The following is a 21,599-nucleotide window of genomic DNA, read 5'->3' as shown; positions in this document are numbered from 1 at the left end:
ATTCTTACATTTAGAATTTAGTCCTATTTTCTGAATTTAAAAATCTAGGCTCAAGTGTTAACACCATTAATTTTTTTTTTTTTGCTAAATTCATTAATATGTAACAAAAAGAAAAAATCTTGCAATGGTCCTTCGCTAATGATTAGATTTGTTTTTTTAAATCTGAAAAATAAATAGACTAAATTTCAAATGTACAAAGAGTGCATGGACTTGGAGCATAATTTATTCTAAAAATTTAAACACGTCCAATCTGAACTGTCTATACGCATGTATGAATACGTGTTTAAATATGCTCCATGTCATATTTAGAGCTAATATTTAAAGTGAAAAGCTAATGTTTTGAAGTTTGAGGACTAATTTAGAATCTAGATAATAATTTTTGGATGAATAGTGTAAATTTTAAAGAAATAATTAAAAAAATCCCATTTATTTCACGTTCTCTTTTCAGTCTATTTCAGTACTCACCTCACACGCACAGATACTTCCATTGTTATCTTCCATTGATAAAATCTCTTCAACTTTCAAGTCCCTAAAAAACCCCTTTTTTTCTCTTAAATTTTTCGTTGTTCTTTTTCCTGTTACTGTTTGTGTTTTTTTCCTCACATGATGAGCAATTTACAAGATTGGCCTGAACCAATAATCCGTGTTCAATCCTTGTCCGAAAGTGGTTTACCAATGATTCCTGATAGATACGTTAAACCACTTTCAGATAGACCATCGTCAAACCGGCCCGAAAACGGCGAAAACGGCGACGCTAACATACCGATCATCGACCTTACCGGTTTAACCGACGACAAAACCGAGCTATCTCGATCAACAATGGACCGGATTTCTTCGGCGTGTCGGGATTGGGGTTTTTTCCAGGTCGTAAACCACGGCGTTAGCCCTGGTTTAATGGACCAAGCTCGGGAAACTTGGCGGAGCTTCTTCCATTTGCCTATGGAGATTAAACAAGCTTATGCTAACTCACCAAAGACGTATGAAGGTTATGGTAGTAGATTAGGGATTGAGAAAGGTGCCATTCTTGATTGGAGTGATTACTATTATCTTCACTATCTTCCTTTAACTCTTAAAGATTACAACAAATGGCCTGGTTCTCCCGATTACTGCAGGTAAACCCTATTTTCTTCTCGGATTACCATGAACGACATTTTCATTGATTCCACATGCACGTCTACTTTCGCTTTAATTTGGATTCCAACTTGGATTTTCTTTTTCAATAAATGTAGGGAAGTGACTGATGAATATGGGAAGGAATTGGTGAAACTAGGTGGGAGAATAATGAAGGTTTTGTCTATAAACCTTGGATTAAACGAAAGCCATCTTCAAAATGCATTTGGTGGGGAAAATATCGGGGCCTGTTTAAGGGTTAATTTTTATCCCAAGTGTCCGCAACCCGACCTCACTCTTGGTTTATCGTCGCACTCAGATCCCGGTGGCTTGACCATTCTATTACCGGACCATGAAGCCCCTGGACTTCAAGTCCGAAAAAATGGTCGATGGATAACTGTTAAACCCGCTCGTCATGCGTTTATTGTCAACATCGGCGATCAAATTCAGGTGATTTTTCTTTTTATTTTTCTCTCTCCAAATCATACGAAATTATTTTATGAACCATTCCCATCACATCATTTACAATCCTTTTTAAATTTTTAATAATATTTCAATAATTTTTTTCATATAATTAACACATAATTTTAATAATTCTTTTAGCTTGAATCTCAAACTCAACCTAAAACTTCAAATCTCGAACCTGAACTCAAATTCTTCGAGTTCAAGATTTAAAATTTAATATTTGAGTTTAATATTCAAGGTAAAAAAATTATTAAAATTATGTGTAAATGACATGAAAAAAAATTATTAAAATATTATTAAATAATTAGAAAAAGTTCGCAAATAATGTAATAGGAATGGTTCATAAAATAATTTTTTAAAATTATTTGAATAAAATTTATTTTAGGATAATGAAGAGAAATATTCTATTTTAGTCAAAATATATACACGAATCAATCAATCTACTGTTTTTGGATATTTTCTAAAAAATTAAGCTTTTCGAAACATTAAAAGAAACACAATTTTTTTAGGATTTTAACATATTTATTTAATTTTCATTAAAAAACAGACAAAGTGGATAAACTATGAGAAACAAAGATTTGTGGAAAGACAAAACTTTGAAACTTCTACCATGTTCTAATTATATTGCATGTTCCACGTGTTTTAAAACGTATTACTTTTCAAATTTTGTTTTTGTTCTTTATTTATTTTTTAATTCCTTTTTCACCACTCTAATATTTAAATTATTATTTTCGTCAATGGTGTAGGTAGGGACCTTGGCCCTCTATTAATTAAATAAAAAAAATTACGAGGTGACGAAATTAAGTTATAATTTTTACGATAGTAAAAATATAATTTTACCATTTTAATAATCTGTATCTTTATAATATTTAAAAGATTAAATCAAATTTTTATATTTTTAAAGGGGCGAAAGTGTTAAAATTTTAAAAAGCCTAAATAAAAATTTTCCATTTTAAAGAGGCTGGGTAATTTCGCCCATGCTTTCAAATATTAAATTCTTCTATTAAACCTACAGAAAATTTTCATTTTTTACCCCTCCAAAATAATTAGTAAGGCAATTTAATCCTTTTAGCTTTGACCCCCTTAATTAAAGTTTTTGACTTCATCCATAGTCCTATTTTACTCAAAAATTACTAGTGCTATGTGTTATTAAAAAAATTTCTAAATAAAAAAATATAATTCGAAGGTCAAATTAACAATTAAACCAAATATTAATGTTTATAATGTCATCTATACAATAATTCAACAAAGGAAAGCTAAGCCAATTTAAAATTTGACAATGACATGCCTTTGAGGTGCACCCACCATGAAGTTTTCCACTTAAAATAGCCTCCTCCTTTTGTTTGATACACCTCTTTTTCAATTTTTTTTAATTTTATATTTAATAAATTTTTAGTTCATGTATCTATATTTTATAATAAGTCATATGATATAAATCCCTCAATGTTTTTTTTCTTTATTTAATTTTAAACGTTTAATTATTCTTTTAGCATTTAAAATTTAATCATTCATACCCACTACCTTTTTATTTAATAATTGAAGGCTCGAACAAAACTTTCGCTAAATTGAATTATGTGAACCATCTAAATTTTAAAAAAATTACCCATGTAATTTACAGAGGCGAATCTAAGGCGCTGGCAGGGCTCCCACCCCCTTAAAATGAAAAATTACTATTTAGGCTATTTAGAAATTTTTAAAATCTTAAATTAGTAAAGGCTAAAATTATAAAATTCGATTTAATCATTTAAAAATTATAAAGATATAAATTATAAAAGATTAAAATTTCATTTGGACCCCTTAAAAAATTGTTTTGGCTTCGCCCCTAGTAATTAATATTGTCTTGTATGGAAGGTTAAATAAGAAAATAAAAATGCTGATGCTAGATTTTCTATTCTAAATCCGAAATTATAAGTTTTTTTCACTATAGAATAAAAATGCCACATAATAAAAAGAATAAAGAGATTAAATTCTTGAAACTAAAAAGTAGAGGAATTGGATTTCAAATATGAAATTATTCTACTCGATAAAATAATATCATATAATCATGTGACTTTTAAATAAAATTATTAGATTATTAAAATAATTTTTTTTATAATTGATTTTCAGGTCCTAAGTAATGCAAATTACAAAAGTGTAGAGCACAGAGTGATTGTAAATTCAGGCATGCAAAGGGTATCATTGGCATTTTTTTACAACCCAAAAAGTGATATACCAATTAAACCGGTCCAAGAATTGGTTTCTGCAGATAAACCAGCTTTATATCCACCAATGACATTTGATGAATATAGGCTCTTCATTAGATTAAATGGTCCTAAAGGTAAATCCCAAGTGGAGTCTTTGAAGTCTCCAAGATGTCATTGATACTATTATTATTATTTGGATTTGAATTGTTTTATCCATTTTAGGGTTATTCGAGCTTTTTGGATCGAGTCAACCTCTGATTCAAATAATTATAAATTACTTATTTAGATCATTTTGAGTTCGATCCATCTTTAGTTATTGTCATTCTGAGTTTAGATTATTGACTTTATATGACTAAATTTGATTGGAGCAAGTTGGGATTCAAATTAATCAAATACGAAAACTTTGGGTTCGGTTAATTTGTAGCTTAATTCATTCTAAGTTCGGGTTGTTGACTGTTGGCTCCCATGTCATTTCGGGTTTTAGCTATTTTGGGTTTGAACCATTGTGGATTGTTATTAACTTTCTGCGATCAAATTAAGGATATATCAAGTTTGAATTTGAATTGATCACGTCGAACTTTTTAATTCATTCTTAAGTTAGTATTTAAATGTAATTTTTGTAATTTATTTTTAATTTACAAATTAAAAAGAAAATTGTCCATTGATATTTAGGACCATATAAAGTGCATTATATGATTGCTTCCACCTTGGGTCAGTCTTTAGAAACCTTGAACTCCAAAGACAATTTGCCTTTTGTCTTTTGAATAAAAAACTGAATGAAGTTTTAAAGCCACTTTCTTAGTTCACTTTTACATCTCCATTCATGTCATTTAGCCCTTTAATTCCATAATTAATAAAATAAATTATTTTTAATTATATAAAAATTTAAATGTATAAACAAAAATATTTAGTGATTGTTGAATCAAGTTGTCCTAATTACATCCCATAAAGTCTTCTAGAACTCTATAAAAATAGGGCTACATTCTCTTCAATCACATTTTGATAGAGCACTTCAAAGCTTTATCAGTAACACTTTATAGCCCTACATTATAGGCTTGGAGGGGTTTTTTTTACCTAAATATGTGTTTTAAAAAAGTTAAATACTCAAATAAGTTAACAATTAGATTATTTACAAAAATGGTATGTTTTTTAGTCGCACCTATCTGACAGATGCAACTCTTTTTTTATATTAAAATATTTTTTAATAAAATATTATTATTTTATTTTTATTAAAAATATATAAATTTATATATAGGTAAAAATATGGTCAATGGGTCAAAATACGGGTAAAAAACACCCGAAACAGGTCGTGCCTGACGGGTAGGCGCGACTGGTTGCGCTTGACAAGACTGTCCAGTCAGCTCCCCCCTGCGTTATTAATTTATTAGTAATTTAGGATTATGTTATAAATTTTTGTGTTTAGTTTAGTATTTGGTGAGTTTTTAGTAATGTAAAATTATTTTGTTAAATATTTTGTCAGCAATTTATTATAAATTATTATGTTTTGTGAGTTTTTAGTAATGTAAATTTTTAAAAAAAATAATTGTATAGTTATTTTGTTAGTAGTTTCTGATTAGGTTATAAATTGTTAGTGTTTTGTTATAGTTATTTATTTTGTTAATAATTTATGGGATTAGGTTACAAATTGTTAGTGTTTAGTGATTTAGGGTTTTGTGATTTTGTGTTTTTTTTTTGCTCAATCAATTGATTACAAGGAAAGACGTTGGGATCACCCAACTCATACTAGTTTAAACAAGAAAATAACAGTAGCCAAACTATCCCAAAATAGGGCACAACAACAAAACCCAAACAAAGTTACCAATATGCTCAAAACAAGGGATTCCTCACCAAACCTGCTTTAGCGAAGTCTACTGCCATTCCAATCTTACCTTGATATGTGACATCAATTCGACTCTCAGCCTCTTGCCAAAACCATCCTTCAAAAATCACAAACAACTTCCTAAACGACCACAACCGAATACGGCAATAATTCAACCAATCCTAAATAAAATTTGAATTGCATTCCAAAATAAAAAGAACCTACCCCTTCCGAATCAATTCTATAACTATCACTGCAACCATCTTAATTGCCATTAGAACCGTCCTTTCCAAGACCTCCATTGTACAACCAACCAGAAAATAAATCGAAACCACCCCCTTATCTTCCACAACCCTCATCCACAATCCACAAACACACTCCAACCAGCCCTCGCTACATTGAATTGAATCCAACCCAAGAAAAAGTATCCTAAACAATACCCTAGTCCACATTGATCATCCACCCACACAACAAATCACTAGCCAACTCCACCAATCAATCCACCTCAATTCTCGTTCGTAAACCCACACATATTGAACATAAAACATCCATGAATAGAAGGCCAACCAAAATGAATCATCAATTTTGAAATAATTAAAACAATCCACCTTCTGTTCGGACAAAATCACCAAAAAACCTCTAGATAATAAAATTGCATCATATCAAGCATTATACATGTAAAAATGTCCCATTTTACTACACTAAAACCCCCTTTTCTTTTAATTTTTCACACACCTCCTCTTTCAATTTTTACCTAATAATAAATCCTTGTGAATCCAACAACAAGATAACGATTACCTTTCCATGAAACCTCCCAAAACAGTGTTGACAAATCGATCCCTAACACCCTTCTCGACAGGTCTGAATCTTTCCATATTTCTGTACAATCATCCATCACATTTACCAAAAATTCTCTCCATTCTATCGACATTTCTTAAATTTTGCAGTCTTGGATCTCCTTTGATGCACCAAAATCCCAAACATCCCCTGAGTCACCTTTCTTCACATACACCAAATACTGATCTAGTTTTTCTTCTCCCGGTATTTACCTCTGAAACCAGATCACCTCTCTTGCAGTGACTTCGAAAACTATGTTACTGAATCTCCGCTCTCATAATTTCTTCGATTACATCTTTTTCATCACTATGAACACTGAACCCCAATTTCTTTCTGATTTCCTAAGTATTATTTGCTTTCCTAAGGAGCACCCTCATTCTGCTACTTAAATCTAAATTTGAAAGGGATAAATTTACAACCCTCTCATTATCCTTACGATACTCCCTTCCTTTTTTCCTTATGCAGGGCTCTGTCTCTCTTCTTTCTCTCCTTTGATGTTAAGAAACTGTTTTGAATTTCATACATTGACAGTATCTTCTTGTTCAAGCCTTTCTTTTTTTTCTTACGAAGAAGAACTTAATTCAGTTCTTCTTCTAATTCCAGGTTTGACTCCCAAAACTCACCTCTAACTGTTTCATTTTCCTGACTGTTAATGTTGCCTTCCACTGGACTTATATTTTCTACTGATTTAGATTTTCCAGCTCTCCTACAGCCCACGTCCAAGTTCGAACCAATATCAATTCCCCCAGCTTTTGGATCTTCTAAAGGATCCTCTACAATAACCAAGCCCATATCCCTTACATCCTTCAAAGCCTTTTCCAATCATTTATCTGCTTCATCCGCTATTCCCTTTTTCATTTCATTGGAAACATACTCTGACTCAGTCTCTTCGATTACCAATTCCAACATTTTCTGACAATCATTAATATTGTTCCCATTTTCAAGATTGGTATCCAATAATTCTCTAGACTTGATGCTCTCTCTTCCCTCCAAAGGGATCTCCGGCCTTGTTCTCGCCACCGATCCAGACTCCGAAATGATGTCTTCTTCATTTTTCTTCCACCTAGCCTTACAGATTAAATTGTCATCTTTCATCCCCGTCAGTCCCATTTCCCTTACTCTGGTCAGGAAGAAATTATCACCAACTTCCATGTTAACTAATTTATCTACCATGTTCGATTGAGTTAAAGATATCATTAGCTTCATTTTTTCGAAATTATGGACTTTTGTTAAATTTTCACCTACAGACACCAGCTTCCCCCATAACCCAGCAACTCAATTAAATGTTTCATAGTTCTAACAATGCAATGGAACTCCTGATACTTCGATTCAAGTAACCCTCTCCTTAATCTTCAATTTCTCCAACCATGTCTCAATTTTAATGAAAAAATCTTTCAAATAAGACCATTCAGTTTGCCTTAACAAATCCATCAATTCTTCATCTGGTATTTCAACCAAAAAATGTTTTCCTTGAATCCTTTTTACAATTATTTTCCAAAGACCAAATTTTGCTATTTGATCATTGAGACTGTTTGAGTCACATACCGAACTCGATTCGCACACCAGGCATTTCTGTAAATTCCATAACAGTTCCTCCTCAACATGACATTGCACTATTCTTTTCTCAGTATTCATAACTTGTGTATTATTTTTTAGTCTTTCTTCACTCTTTACTTCTTGAACTATTTCTACACTCTGTTCCTGAACCTTTTGACCCGAATTATTCCTCCAAATCTTTCTTTTTCCATTATATCTAGCCATTTTCACCCCGATTCTCTTTCCCAATAAAAAGAAACCATTTAACCTTAATATCGCCCTTCGCGCATCCCTTTCATTGTTAAATCTCACAAAACCAAACCTATTACTATTCTACACCTTTTTTAAGGGATGAAAGCATCAACAACATCTCTATGGTATCCAAATAATGCCCACAAGCCTTTCCAATGCATGGAAGATGGAATATTGTAAACGAAAACTGTTGTCACGACTCCATTCTCCACCGCCATTGTCTTCTTAGCACGCTTCCCAATTATTTGACTAAAGTATGCTTACTACAATTGAAACCTATTCGAAATTCGTTAACTTTGCAGCTACTTGAACTTGTGATTTTTTAATAATGAATTTTAAAAAAAATAATTTTATAGTTATTTTGTTAGTAATTTATGATTAGGTTATATAAATTGTTAGTGTTTAGTTATGTGTTTTGTGATTTTTTAGTAATTTATTTTTAAAAAAAATAATTTTATAGTTACTTTGTTAGTAATTTATGATTAGGTTATATAAATTATTAGTGTTTAGTTTAGTGTTTTGTGATTTTTTTTAATGTAATTTTTATATAATGTTTAGTTTAGTTTAGTGTTTTGTGGGCTCCACCAGTCGCGCCTGTCAGATAGGCACAACCAGTCGCGCCTACCAAATAGGCGCATCCTAGCCCTATACTACTTTCATATTTATACAGGGTCTCTGGAAAATAAAATAATAATATTTTATTTAAAAATTTTAAAAAATATTTTAATCTAAAAATAGGCACAACTAAAAAAAATACAATTTTTGTAAATAATTCAACTGATAACCTATTTTAGTATATAATTTTTTAAATTTATTTGTGAAAAAAACCCCTTAGAGGGGCTCTGCTCAAGCTTTTTCATCTCCATAAAGGTGGGGAGGATGAATATTTTTGAATACTCAACTTAAATTTAACTGCACATTCCAAACTTTCGAAGGTCTGCCGTAGTTGTCAAAGTAATATTATATCCAATCAAGTCTTTCAATCAATTTAAATGTTGGTTTGGTTATATTTAAACACGTGTACATCTATGATATAGACAAATTACATAAAGAAATTGCAACTCTAATTTTACATACAAAATTGTCACATCTTACATCTTTAAATAGCTCAATCAAGGAATTTCATTGCGTGTGAATTTGGTTCAACAGCCCTCAAAATGGTAAAATTTCTTCTAAGATCCCTTGAAAAATTATAAATCTATAAATTAGTATATTAATAAAATTATATTTTAATCCTTCCAAGAGTTTATAATTCAATTCTAGCCTCTCCTAATTTCTTTTACCTTCTCCCATGATAATACATCATTAGAAATTAAAATTTTAATAGCTTGTCATGATCTGATTCACTAACAATACGTAAAATTATATATTTTCGTAGGAATATAATATCACAACATAATGCCTAAAATTACTCATAATTTATCCTTAACTCTTAAACAAGAGGATAATACGTTTTAACATACTCGAAATATGTTCGTGTATACTGACAATAATACCGATACTAACGGAACAAATAACCAATTGGCAATGGATGAGGGTAATGGAGTAGAAAGGGAGAGCTTTATATATATATATATATAATGGCCCCAAATGCCCACTGTTTGGAAACAGGCTTGCGTCAGCCCGAATGCACTGTTCCTAGTCAATTCCCACGTGCATAAATTAAAATTTTTTAATGAAATAATAAATTAATAAAAAGTTGATCTAAGCCATGATAAGGACATAACAATATAATTAAAAATAATGATTATTATTTATTAATTAAGGAAATAGTAAACATAGTATTTTTAAGGGATAATTTAACATTTAATCCCTGAGTAAATTTTTTTTTCATTTTGGTTTTTGCACATTAGTCTTAGAATTTGATAGCTTTTCCCTCATTTGGTCCATGAATAACACTCTGTGTTTGTGCTACACTATCACTTGATTTTTTTTAAATTAAAAAATATTTTTTATTGTACTATTTTAGATTTTATTATTATTTTTTAAAATTTTAAGTGATAACATGACATAATCTCAAAGTGCTACACCATTACACCTTGATGAAATCAAAATTCAATGACCAAATTAAAAAAAATTACCAAGTTTGGAGATTAATGTGGACAAAAAATTAGGGACCGACTTAAGTTAGTGGTCAAGTTCAATGACCAAATGTTATTTTATCCCTAGTTTTAAATTTGTTAACCAGAGGAATTGATTGTTTTTGAATGGATAAATCTGGTCGAGTTAATCAGAATTTAAAAATTTTTAGATTTTTGAGTTTGAACTACTTTAGGGTTTAGATCATTTAAATTTGTAAATCGAACTTTTTAAGTCAAATGATCTCAAGTTTTGATTGTTTTGAGTCGTTTCAATTTATTTGTTCGGATAATTTTGAATTTATATAATTTTAGATTCAAATTATTAAAAATCTGAATTATATTTAAGTTCGAGCTTAACGGATTAAATACAATTGAATTAATTTAATTTAATTTAATTTTTGAATTCGATAAAAATTAATTGATATAAATACTTCAATTTAAAGTATAAAAGGAGAAAGAAGATGAAAATAATCACGTGGACGAATTCATGCACCAACAATAAAATGATTACGCCATTGTTGACGTCACGTTATTCAAAATAATGTTTCTTTAAAGAAAGAGGATGGATGACCCGGAAATCAACAAAGATATCTTACAGAAAACTAAAAAATATTCGGGTTAATTTGAAGTTGGGTTCGAATTGTTTCGGGTTCAGATCATTTCAAGGTTATGTCAGTTTTAAATTTGGATAAGTTTAAATTAAAGTTGGTTCGGGTTAAGGTTGTGCGAATTCGGATTGATGACTTTTTATGACCAAATTGAGTTAGATTGGTATGAGTACAAGTAGCTCGGGTCAGATGTTTCAGGTTCAGATCATTACCGTCTCCGTGACGCGTTTGAAAATCGTGTTAAAAAATGACATTGAAACTTGAAGATTCAGCTCGGTTGAGGTCGAAGAACATGTGTATTAGAAACCATTTATGCTTTTATGCATCATCCTAAGTGTCCCCTTGATTCCGAAACATGAAAAATGGAAGACAAAGCCTAATGCATCATCCATTTCGTATACCACACTACATGTCATTCATGTAAAGTATTGAAATTTAAGGGAGGATGTCAAGAACCTGTAAGATTTTACGACAAACATCGGTGAATACGGATCTGTCCCGTCCCTCCATTAGCTGCTACTGCCTAGCCTTCTTTTGGCAAGATGGGCATTTGTAAACCTTAATCATTTCCGCCTTGGCTGGTGTTATCTTAACGCACTTTCCATGGTACCATCGTTCACAGTTATCGCAACCAATACAAAACTCGTCTGAATTGTAACCTCCACCACAGCTACCACAAAAGGTATCACCTTGCTCCTCTTTGTCATCCTCATAACTTTCATTGGCTAACTTGGGATTACTTCTTGGTTGACCATCGATTGACCTCTGAAAGACCAAAATTCAAGCAAGTGAAAAGACGATGATGACTGTATTAGCAGTTTGCATTGCTTCCATCAACATTCTTGTGGATCGAGGGCTACGTATATTCACCTTTGTGCTGTTTCATGATTTGCTTCCACTCTCCACTGTGGGCTTCTCTTTCACAGGCTTCTGTCCGGTTACAACTTCAAAGACGGTAGGAAGATCATTCATCATGCTAAAAAAGCACTTCCTGTTGAGTGAAGGGCACAAAACTCATGATTAATAGTTCCATAAGAAAACGATTCAAAAGAGAGAGTGTGTGCAAAAAGGTCAACATGATAGGCTATGTGGCTTGGACTATTTATTTTTCTTGAAGTACTTGTGTCTAACAGACAGGTATAGTGATATGACCAGTAAATACATGGAAAAACTTCAAAAAATCTAACCATAAGCGAATCGGGTGCATATCTGTATCTGACAAAGACACACAAATCCAAGTAACATAGATTGTAGTTATTTAGGAACTAGAGTAATGCTACAATTACAAAACAAAGACATGTGAAAACCAAGAAAGGCAGGCGCCAAAACTACCAATATAGGAATCCTAAACAACTAAAAGCTTTGAAGGACCGTGATTCTCCCACAAACTCCGATAATTACAAAGTGAATATTAAGTAAAAAGCCAACCATTTAAATGCTAAACGTCTTAAATTGATTATATCATTAGTGATAATAGTACATAGCATTTATTGGAATAGAGTAGCATTCACAGATTAGTTTGGGGACACCTTCAAACTAGCAACCCCGGTCTACATCAGATAAAAACATAAAGTACTACAATCCTCTCACAAACTCCGATAATGGCAAAGTGAATGTTAATTAATAAACCAATCATTTAAATGCTTAGCATCTTAATTCGATTAAATTACTAGTCATAGTAGTATGTGGCATTTAGTGAAATAGGGTAGTATTCACAGATTAGTTTGAGAACAACATTTGAACTAGCATCTCAGGATAGAAGATGAAAACATCAGATAAAAAGGAGAAAGTGGTCTATACTTAAAAGGATCCATGAGATTAAGATAGAAGGTATTCATCTCCAGATTCACACCTTATGATCCAAGGAATGACTCCACCAAGGTATTCTCTCTGCTGTAAAAAAGGGATGTCTAATTCGGAATAAATATGTCATCAACTAGCTAAATTTTAATGAATGTGAACCACCTCAAATATAATACTAATGGCTTCATGCAATTATAACAGTACCAGGTTTCAAAAACTCAAAAATATCAAGTGAACAACATCTACAAGGGCATACGAAAACTCATAGAAAACCATAAATTCATGGATTTATATCCAATAAAGAAGAATCGGAAATTTTATAAAATCCCAGTTTGCAATATACCACATTCATGATAGATTTCATAGAATAAATTCCACCAAATAAGGGAACATTTCTTCTGAGAGAGGCCGATATATATATATCAAGTATTCCAAATTAACACCAATATCACTATGCCGATGGTTTAATTTTTCAAATTCCATCCTCACACTATTCTCCATTCTCATTTTTCTTGTATGTGAAGTCAAATAATTCATATACTAATTGTTTAGTACAAGAGGCTAAAACAGAGGTAATAAGCACAATGTTGGACTAAAAAAAGAACAATTGTAATTCAAGTTGAGAGAAGACATATGCGAGAACAACGTACCTTTCATTGCGATTAAGGCGAGCACCAAAATAGAATGCCACAGAAAGCAACCAACAATCACTATGCACAGCAACTAGCGATAGCCAGTCTTTCTTATTCATCCCATCTCTTGCAAAATTAATACCCAAACCTGGCTCGGGGAGCTCCGATGGAACTTCCTCTGCCGGTAAAGCTACCTCCCATGCCTCATTTGGTTGTCCATACAAACACAAATTCTCCTTATCTGAGAAACGGCAAAATAAAACACTTCGATAAAGAAAACCAAAAGCTGCAACCAAAAAATCATGGATTTCTAAAGCCTATAAAAAGAACAACTCGGAACTTGATGCTCAACTTAATTTGACATCCATGACCAAAATCCTTGAAATCTCAATGGCAAGAAAACAAATTCGCATCTAAATCGATCGGCCGAGGTTAAAACGATGAACCAAAGCCTATAACAAAACTTTTCTCTTTCAAATTCAGTCAACTTCCTGTACTAAAAAGCAACTCCATTGCAATTTTACCTCAAATCAAAGTAAAACACTGAAAATCGAAGTAAAAACTTTGAAGCAGTTGAGAAAAATTGCATTCAGGGGGAGAAAATCTAAGCAAAAACAGAAACTCAGCTTCAAAATCGAACCCGCTCGATCCAATCACCTAGAGACTACTTAGCTCTCACTTCAAATTTCAAATTAAACGCATTGCAAGTAAACATAAAGTTCATCTCAACTTTCCCGTCAATTTTCTCAGCAAACAAACAAAGGAAAAAATAGAAGAAGCGAAACTGACCTGGATCGCATTGCGAGTAGAAATCATCTACATCTGATCCAAAACAACACGACAACATCAAAAAAATCGAAAAAAGAAGAAGAAGAAATTCAATGAATTCAAAATTAGGCTTTACGGAAGGAGGGGGAAATCCAATACCGTAAGTGAGAGCACGAACAAGAGCAGAGCGTCGAGCATTATAGTCTTTGAAGATCTCTTCAACGGTACGAAGACTAGAAGAAGCCATTAATTATTATTTTTCTAAATTTCTAAAAGTAATTTTCTTTAATTCCCAACCAAAAAAAAAATCGATTAATTATGAAAAATCCAAACTTTAATTCAAAGACTAAAAGAAAGAAGTTTAATAAAAAAAAAAAAAAAGAGTTTTTGAAGCTCAGTTGTACGGAAACAGACAAGAGGAGAGAAAGAAGGGAAAGGAGGATTTGTCTGTATATTGAACTGTCAGCAAAACAAAACAAAAACAGGTAGATTAGTTTTGGTTAAAGTATACTTCAAGTCCTTCGACTTTTTGTAAATTTGTAATTTAGTCACTTTATTTTTATTTCCAGACTTTCGTCCTTATACTTTTCAATTTCCAAAATTTAGATGGAATTATTAATAACATTAAAATACTTATGTTAAATTTAAATAAAAAAGCTTAATATATTATTTAGTATTCTAGCTTTACACTCTTTTTTAATATAGTAATTCAATTTATATTTGACAAAAGTATATATTTTGAAGATAACGGTATTAATTTTTTTAGTGTTTAATTTGGGTTTTAAGATTGATTTTACAAAAGTTTATTAGCAATTATTAGATTTTATTTTTTTATGATTTTGTTAATATAATAAATTTAGTGTTAATTGTGAATTTATTTAATATTGCATTTAATTTGTCAAATACAGTCCAAAGAATGTGATTCAATTTATATTTTAGTGTTGATTTGCCGAAATTTAATTTCTAATATTATTATTTAATTATGAATTTTCATCAAATTAACTTTAAAACCCGAATTAAACACTAAAAAGTTAACATTGTTATCTTCATGTACAAAAATATATAACTTTTGCCAAATATAGATACCACATTAAAAAAGTGTCAAAACCTAGGTATCAAATTATGCATTAAGCCATTAAGCTATATAACCAAAAAAAAAATGAACTAAGGCTTCGTTTAGTTTTATGAAACAATAGTCATTTTCGTATTTGTTTTCTTGAAAAATGAAAAACATTGAAAAATCGTATTTGGTTGAAAATTTTAAAAATAATTTTTGGAAAATAAAAATATGTGAAAGTTAAAAAATAATAAAATATTATAATCGTTGTTTTCGCTTAAAACGTTTTGTAAATCTGAAAATGATGAAAAAAATAATTTTTAACTTTAAATGAATTAACTTTGGTTTAAACTTGTATAAACATAAAAATATTTATTTTTTCAATAGTTTTTTTAATTAAATTTAGTACCCTAATTTAAATTCATATAAATTTAGAATCCTTTTATTTTAATTTTCATGTTTTTATTGTAGAAAAATAAGTATCAAACAGGTTTTTTTTTAATTTTCAAAAGATATAACATAAAAATTAATTTTTTCAAAATGAAAATGCTGAAAGTAAACGAAGATTAGATTCTTAAATATAAAAGTAAAAGGACTAAATTCAAAATTTACAAACAGTATAGGATCTATAGCATATTTTCACCTTTGATTTTTGGTTCATGGAACATAATAAGGCCGTGTTTGGTTTAGGCCCAAACAAAAATAATATAAGGCCTTGTTTGTTCATGGCTGAAACCAAAAATTAAATTTAAGTCATGATTTAGTCCTTGAACTATATCTGTTTTCACACTTCAATTCTTAAATTTTTTTGTCCACTTTAAAGCGTGAACTATTATTTTCGTTTTAGTTTATCCAAAAATAATTGTCAAGTGACACATTCTTATTAGATATCGGTAATTGAAATTAATACAAATAAACAACATCAATATACAATCTAATTGCAAACTATTACCATTACATACTATCCATTGAAATTACAAGTCTACAAGTGTGTATTTTTTTCATAGTGATGATATCGAGGAAGTTAATTTCGTATCGATACTGATTGTATCGGCCAAAACATCGTGTTCCGATAATAAACCGGGACAACCTTGGATGATACACCCCAGACTAGCACTAATACTATAAGATTATACATGGTACAATGCACAGCCTAAGCATATTAGGCACCTAATTACACTGGATTAGCCTAGTTCACGGTAATTTTGGGGGGAAGGGAAACTCCAATCGGGTTCTCAGACAGAAGGGCGGTGCGGTCGGGAATGATTTTCACGATAGTGTGAGAGCCGAGGTTGTATTTTTTCTCGACTTCCGTGAATCCCTTGGTGAGAACTTTTGATATCCAATCTGTCACTACGATCATGTTGTCGTCCGATAAATATGCGGCTGCTAGTAGTTGTTCTGTGACATTCGGATCAATCTCTAGAGAACAGTATGCAGAGTTTATAGACTCGTGGAAACTCCGGTTTATGTGGTGTGATACTTTCTGCGCAAGTGTGTCGAAATCGAATGGCTTGAAGATTACGTTTTTGACGGGTTGGTTGAAGAAATGTTGCAACCAAGGTGAGGTGTTTTCGACGGTTCCGTCATCGGTTTCTTCAGCTGGAATGTTCAAATCTAGATTCCGAAATGGTGTCGGGTTAGTCCGTTTAGCCGCTATTTCCTTGATCTCGTGCTTTCGTTTATTCGAAAAAGACTTCCTAGAGATGCCAATTGGGTTGTTGTCATGCTTGACTAATATCTGTAATGGCCAGCCTTTGGCTCTCAATATGTTCTCCTCGGAGTACATTGGTGTTTTACGATGAATGATGACTCGATTTTCCGTATTTAAGGTTGAAGTCGTGACAAGAATCGCATTGTTGGTGCTCACTTCTCTTCTGTGCGAGTCCGAAAGTTTGCCAGTCCGGATAGCCCGTAACAAGCTGCTTAAAACATGAATATCAGCTTTATCTACATTCTCAAGGAATACAACAGATAAGGGCTTTTTGCTCAATTCCTCAGCAACGTAATTGATCGTAGTCTTCCCTCGAAACTTTAAATCGAAATGCATAACCCCGTCTTCAGAACTTAGATCGATGGAGATGAAATTCTCTCGGCTTCCATAGATTACATCCGCGAGTGCAGCAGCAATTTTCTTCTTGCCACACCTATCAGGTCCACTGAAATTCAGCCATATATCACCTCTTCGGCCGGCTCCATGACATTTTCTGTTTAGTGCTCGACCGTTGGCTACCGTTTGGCAAATAACACTTGCAGCTTCATCTTGCCAGCCGACTTTCTCAGTGACAGCCTTAAAAAGCTTCTTGAAATAGCTAGGATCAAGCGGTCCACCGAAGTCAGGAGATGAAGAGGATGAGAACTGAGCTTGATGGCACAAGACACCATCATTAACAAGTGTAGCATGGTTCTGATCTGTCAGTTTCGTCAATTTGTTGCTTGAAGAAACCGAATATAAACCCAATCCTAAATCCGTTGTCACAGAAGTTACAGACGTAGGCGATGTGCGACTAACATTGTCCACACTCGAATTTGATAAACTGCAAGGAGATATGGGCTCGAGCGCCTCAAAGTTGCCTCCATTCGAACGCATAGTAGGCATCTTCGGAAACTTAATGGTTGAGCATGAACTTACATTCGTGTTGTTGCTACAATGACCCCAAGGATTTGGTTTATACGCATTCGACTCAGGGACTCGATGAGTGTGATGAAGGCGCCAGCATATATCATCCCACTTCTTTCGCAACCCCGCTATCTTAGCATTCAATAACAGTCCATCATCTTTGGTCTGCACTGAAAATAAACCGATCGATATATAAAACAACTCCGGACCGACATTGCCGATATTAAGAGCTAAAGAAACAGAAACGGAAACATAAACTAAGGGACATACCTTCATATATGATCCATTATTTGCACCAAGCTCAGCCATTTGCAACCAAGAAGGCAAAGCGGATCGGTATTGATCCGCTACTGAAACATCAAATCCTCCCTTTGAAAGTGCAATAACTTCTTGTTCGTATCTCTCGCTGCATAGGTGACAGTGCGGTGGTACAGATTGATACGAGTCGGTTAAAGAGCCCTTCGACTCGGACGGCGTTGGAAATAGCCCGCCAAATGGAACAAATGACTCCATCAAACTGTAGTTTTTGGCAATGTAACTATGAGAAATGATCGGAGCTAGGAAACAAACACATTACACATTATGTTAATGTTTCAAAATATATACTAGAACCATCAATTAAGTGGATAGGGTTAATTTTGAGTCAGATCAATCTAAATCAAGTAAATTCGACTTTTAAAATTTTCAAATAATTTCGGCTCGGCTTTCGTTTCATTTTAAACTCAATTTTTTTTAATTTGATCATTATAAATTTGTATCATTTTGAGTTTAAAAAATTTAACCAACGAATCTAACCCATTTTTAAAGAATCTAACCAACTAAAAGCTTAAAATGACCGGTTTGGAATTGGTTAGATTTGTTGTATTTTGATCACTCTAATATGCTTAAATTTTAGATTTAATCCTTACACTTTAATTTTTAACATAACTTATTTTCTATATTTTTATAATGTTATTAATTACTTCAAATAATTAATATGTTAACTTTTCAATTAAATGTTACATGGTTTTACATAATTTGAAAGTGTATTTTTAAATCGAAAAAGTAAAGGGATTAAATTCTTTAAAATAAAGGAGGACTAAATCTCAAATGTATGAAATGTATAGAGACTTAGAGTTATAGTTGTTTGAACCGGATTGGACTGGTCGGGGTACCAATCCGAAGAGAGGAATGAGACAATCAACCCACGAACCAATACGGACCGATTGAATCGTGTTAAAAGTTGATTGAATTGATTTTTTTTATAATTTTTTAGTAATTTATTTTATCAAACCGTACAACTAATAGTCTGATCGATTTGACAACCAATCTGATTATTAAAATCTTGTTTAGAATATATTTTAAGCTTCAAATTTTTACTCTATAATTGAACACAAGCAAAAGTTCAATCACGAAGCGTGTGAGAGTATGTACTAGTTTTTGTTAATGTCTTGTTATTTAGTTGACTAGTGATGATACATAAAAACATCTCACAAAACAAAGAATAACCTAAACCATCATTATAAAAATAAGAGTAAATTACATTAGTAGTCATCCGATTATGATTTTTTTCTTTTGATGATTAAATTATGAAAAATTATAAAATGGTCACTCAATTATTATTATTATTCTTTTGGTCCTTCAATTATATTAAATTTTTTGGTGTTTTTATTTTTACGTTACACAGAAAAAAGACAGAATTAAGCGATCATTTTATAACTTTTCATATTTGGGTGATCAAAAAGATAAAAAAAAAACATAACTGGATGACTACAAAATGCAATTTACCCAAAAATAAAAAATATTGCCATGCAAGTATACATACATACATACATACATGTAAATATATTCGTATACCTGGATTTGGGATAAGACCGAGGCAATGAACTCCTAATGACAGTAATGGGCAAAATCTGCAAATCCCAATGTTTTTCAACTGAAGGAAACCTACATATGAACTTCAAATATGTCTGGTAACTTGTCGCTGCTCCCAACACATAAAAATTCCCTTCATGAACCTGTAATAACCTCGTTAACTGTCCCACTATATAACTAACTCCACCTTCTTCTTCTTCGTTTTCGTTTTCGCCATTGACGAAAGCTTCAAGCCCACCATAATCCACCACCAACAATCCGGATCCACCCGTTTTCCGCTCTACGACCCGACCCATTTCTTCAAACTTCGAATCCGCTTCCGTTTTGTTAAACCCATCGTTGATGCACTTGGTGATATAATCTCCGATGCTAATTATGTGGAAAATGTCTTTTGATTGGGCAGTGAAATTCGTGAGTGCATCGTAAGCGCATGCACCGACGAGGAGGGGATTCCTCCTTCGCGCTAAAAGTTCAACTATTCTGTTACGGTTTTCAAAATAAGAAGAGAAACCCGGGAAAGGGAAAGGGAAAGTGAAGCCCCGAGGACCCGGATCCGGATTTGGATTTTCGAGGTTGCAGAGGAAGACCGGTGGGCCACGTCGTCGGGGGAATGGAGGATGGTTAGGGAGGGGACAGGTGATTGCGAGCTTGATTTCAGAGCTCCGAAAACCCGCTTCGGCGAAAACCCGACTGACAACCGGGTCATCGAGGATCGATAAAATCAAGTGACGGAGATCAACTTGGATTGACGAGATATTGGAACCGTTTTGCTGCGATATATCGCGGTAAATGTTGAAATTCTCAGGCTGTTGCCTCCGTTGATTCGCTTGAGATCGCTTTATCGCCGCCATGAGCGAGTTGGAAACGGGCGGATCGTCGGTGAGTTGACCCGAGGGGACTCGGTCAAGCGACACGCTTATACAAAGCTCCAACGCTTTGAACTGGTGACGGGGTGGGTAAGCGACGTTCCGAGCGCGGGAGCAGGCCGCGCGTAAGGACAACGACGACGAGGAAGAGACGGAAAGGAGTGCAGAGACGGCGTGTAACGAAGTCGTTTGAGCATGTTCCCTCCGTCGAGCGACTGTTACCGCCTCGTCCAGCGCGTCAGCTGCCTCCGGCGTTAAGCATTGCCGCGCTACACTAATCGGCGTAGGCATCCCCGGCTGCTATCATAAAAAGCCCAAAAAAGAAAACAGAACACAAATACAAAATCTTTATTAAAAAATAATATTATTTGTTTGTTTATAACAGAATTGAAGATGGGATTTTTATTTTACAAAAAAAAAATCTATTTTGAGGAAAATAATATGAAGGTGGGGATTGAATTTTATATAAATATATATAGGGGAAGAATAAGTGTTGTCCACTTCCATGAGCATCATTGATTAAGACAGCACCGGTTGAATTCTCACTCCATTGGTATAGTTACTTCAAACTCGACTTCGAGCGTATTTAAGTAAGAATATAAAATTTTTTACGAATAATTTTTAATAAATTTGATAGCATCTTTATCTTGATAAATCATATATATATATATATATACACATTAGAACACTACTAAAAATTAAAAATTAAACCCACCATTACTTTCAATGAAAGCAGAGTGGACAAAAACAAAAACCATAATAGCGTGGGAAGCACTATAGTTTTATAGAAAACAAAGTGAGCTAGAACTTAAAAACAAAAGAAAAATAGAATAATATTATTGAAGAAGTCGCAACCAACAACTAATCCGAAAACCAGTATTGCGGTCGACAAAGCTAGAATTTAGTTCCAGAAAATTAAACAATTAAGATTTTCTAGAAGAGGAAAGAAGAAACATTTTTTTTATAAAAATTAATCTAGATTTAATTATTTAATTATTTTATTTTAAATTTCAAATTTCATTAAAAAGTTAATGATCGACTCTTTTTAAAATGTTAAAAGTTAAATTTAACTTAAAAATAATAATAATTAGATTGACAAAAAAAATAT

At 32.5% G+C, this 21,599-nt stretch overlaps 3 protein-coding genes across 5 annotated transcripts; 1 reads left to right on the top strand and 2 right to left on the bottom strand.

Annotated features, from left to right (window-relative positions):
* The first annotated feature begins 459 nt into the window (after positions 1 to 459).
* On the top strand, positions 460 to 4,175 carry LOC107931749 (probable 2-oxoglutarate-dependent dioxygenase At3g111800). The gene is made up of 3 exons (XM_016863678.2): positions 460 to 1,112; positions 1,230 to 1,560; positions 3,682 to 4,175. The coding sequence occupies exons 1-3, from the start codon at positions 604 to 606 to the stop codon at positions 3,934 to 3,936; spliced, it is 1,095 nt and encodes a 364-aa protein (XP_016719167.2). The 5' UTR covers positions 460 to 603; the 3' UTR covers positions 3,937 to 4,175.
* A 6,993-nt stretch (positions 4,176 to 11,168) lies between these two features.
* Positions 11,169 to 14,561, bottom strand: LOC121207885 (PHD finger protein ALFIN-LIKE 2). 2 transcript variants are annotated; one of them, XM_041078390.1, is made up of 5 exons: positions 14,254 to 14,561; positions 14,116 to 14,148; positions 13,345 to 13,567; positions 11,762 to 11,882; positions 11,169 to 11,656 (listed from the first exon to the last, which is right to left on the bottom strand). In XM_041078390.1, exons 1-4 carry the CDS (start codon positions 14,339 to 14,341, stop codon positions 11,774 to 11,776), a joined length of 453 nt encoding a protein of 150 aa, XP_040934324.1. In that variant the 5' UTR covers positions 14,342 to 14,561; the 3' UTR covers positions 11,169 to 11,656; positions 11,762 to 11,773. The 2 variants fall into 2 exon arrangements, with proteins under 2 accessions (XP_040934324.1, XP_040934325.1); XM_041078391.1 differs by having other exon boundaries at positions 11,169 to 11,882; positions 14,254 to 14,542.
* A 1,518-nt stretch (positions 14,562 to 16,079) lies between these two features.
* On the bottom strand, positions 16,080 to 21,045 carry LOC121207884 (protein SMAX1-LIKE 6). Of its 2 annotated transcripts, none has more exons than XM_041078389.1 (3): positions 19,608 to 21,045; positions 18,042 to 18,258; positions 16,080 to 17,936 (listed from the first exon to the last, which is right to left on the bottom strand). In XM_041078389.1, the coding sequence occupies exons 1-3, from the start codon at positions 20,780 to 20,782 to the stop codon at positions 16,341 to 16,343; spliced, it is 2,988 nt and encodes a 995-aa protein (XP_040934323.1). In that variant the 5' UTR covers positions 20,783 to 21,045; the 3' UTR covers positions 16,080 to 16,340. The 2 variants fall into 2 exon arrangements, with proteins under 2 accessions (XP_040934323.1, XP_040934322.1); XM_041078388.1 differs by having other exon boundaries at positions 18,042 to 18,288; positions 19,608 to 21,042.
* Between the last annotated feature and the right edge of the window lie 554 nt (positions 21,046 to 21,599).

This window comes from Gossypium hirsutum, chromosome A10 (assembly GCF_007990345.1).
Source record: "Gossypium hirsutum isolate 1008001.06 chromosome A10, Gossypium_hirsutum_v2.1, whole genome shotgun sequence".
Classification (NCBI taxonomy): domain Eukaryota; kingdom Viridiplantae; phylum Streptophyta; class Magnoliopsida; order Malvales; family Malvaceae; genus Gossypium; species Gossypium hirsutum.
The sequence above is the reverse complement of the archived record's forward strand: the minus strand, read 5'-3'. Positions and strand labels throughout refer to the sequence as shown.

Bases quoted from the DNA above. Each gene is read 5' to 3' on its own strand.
- LOC107931749 (XM_016863678.2), top strand. From the start codon at position 604: ATGATGAGCAATTTACAAGATTGGCCTGAACCAATAATCCGTGTTCAA. The intron at 1,113-1,229 runs GTAAACCCTATT...CAATAAATGTAG, and splicing joins GGTTCTCCCGATTACTGCAG to GGAAGTGACTGATGAATATG. The intron at 1,561-3,681 runs GTGATTTTTCTT...ATTGATTTTCAG, and splicing joins ACATCGGCGATCAAATTCAG to GTCCTAAGTAATGCAAATTA.
- LOC121207885 (XM_041078390.1), bottom strand. From the start codon at position 14,341: ATGGCTTCTTCTAGTCTTCGTACCGTTGAAGAGATCTTCAAAGACTAT. The intron at 13,568-14,115 runs GTCAGTTTCGCT...GCCGTTTCTCAG, and splicing joins CTACTCGCAATGCGATCCAG to ATAAGGAGAATTTGTGTTTG. The intron at 11,883-13,344 runs GTACGTTGTTCT...TTCACTCAACAG, and splicing joins CGCCTTAATCGCAATGAAAG to GAAGTGCTTTTTTAGCATGA.
- LOC121207884 (XM_041078388.1), bottom strand. From the start codon at position 20,782: ATGCCTACGCCGATTAGTGTAGCGCGGCAATGCTTAACGCCGGAGGCA. The intron at 18,289-19,607 runs GTATACGAATAT...CAAAAACTACAG, and splicing joins CGGTCTTATCCCAAATCCAG to TTTGATGGAGTCATTTGTTC. The intron at 17,937-18,041 runs GTATGTCCCTTA...TTTTCAGTGCAG, and splicing joins ATAATGGATCATATATGAAG to ACCAAAGATGATGGACTGTT.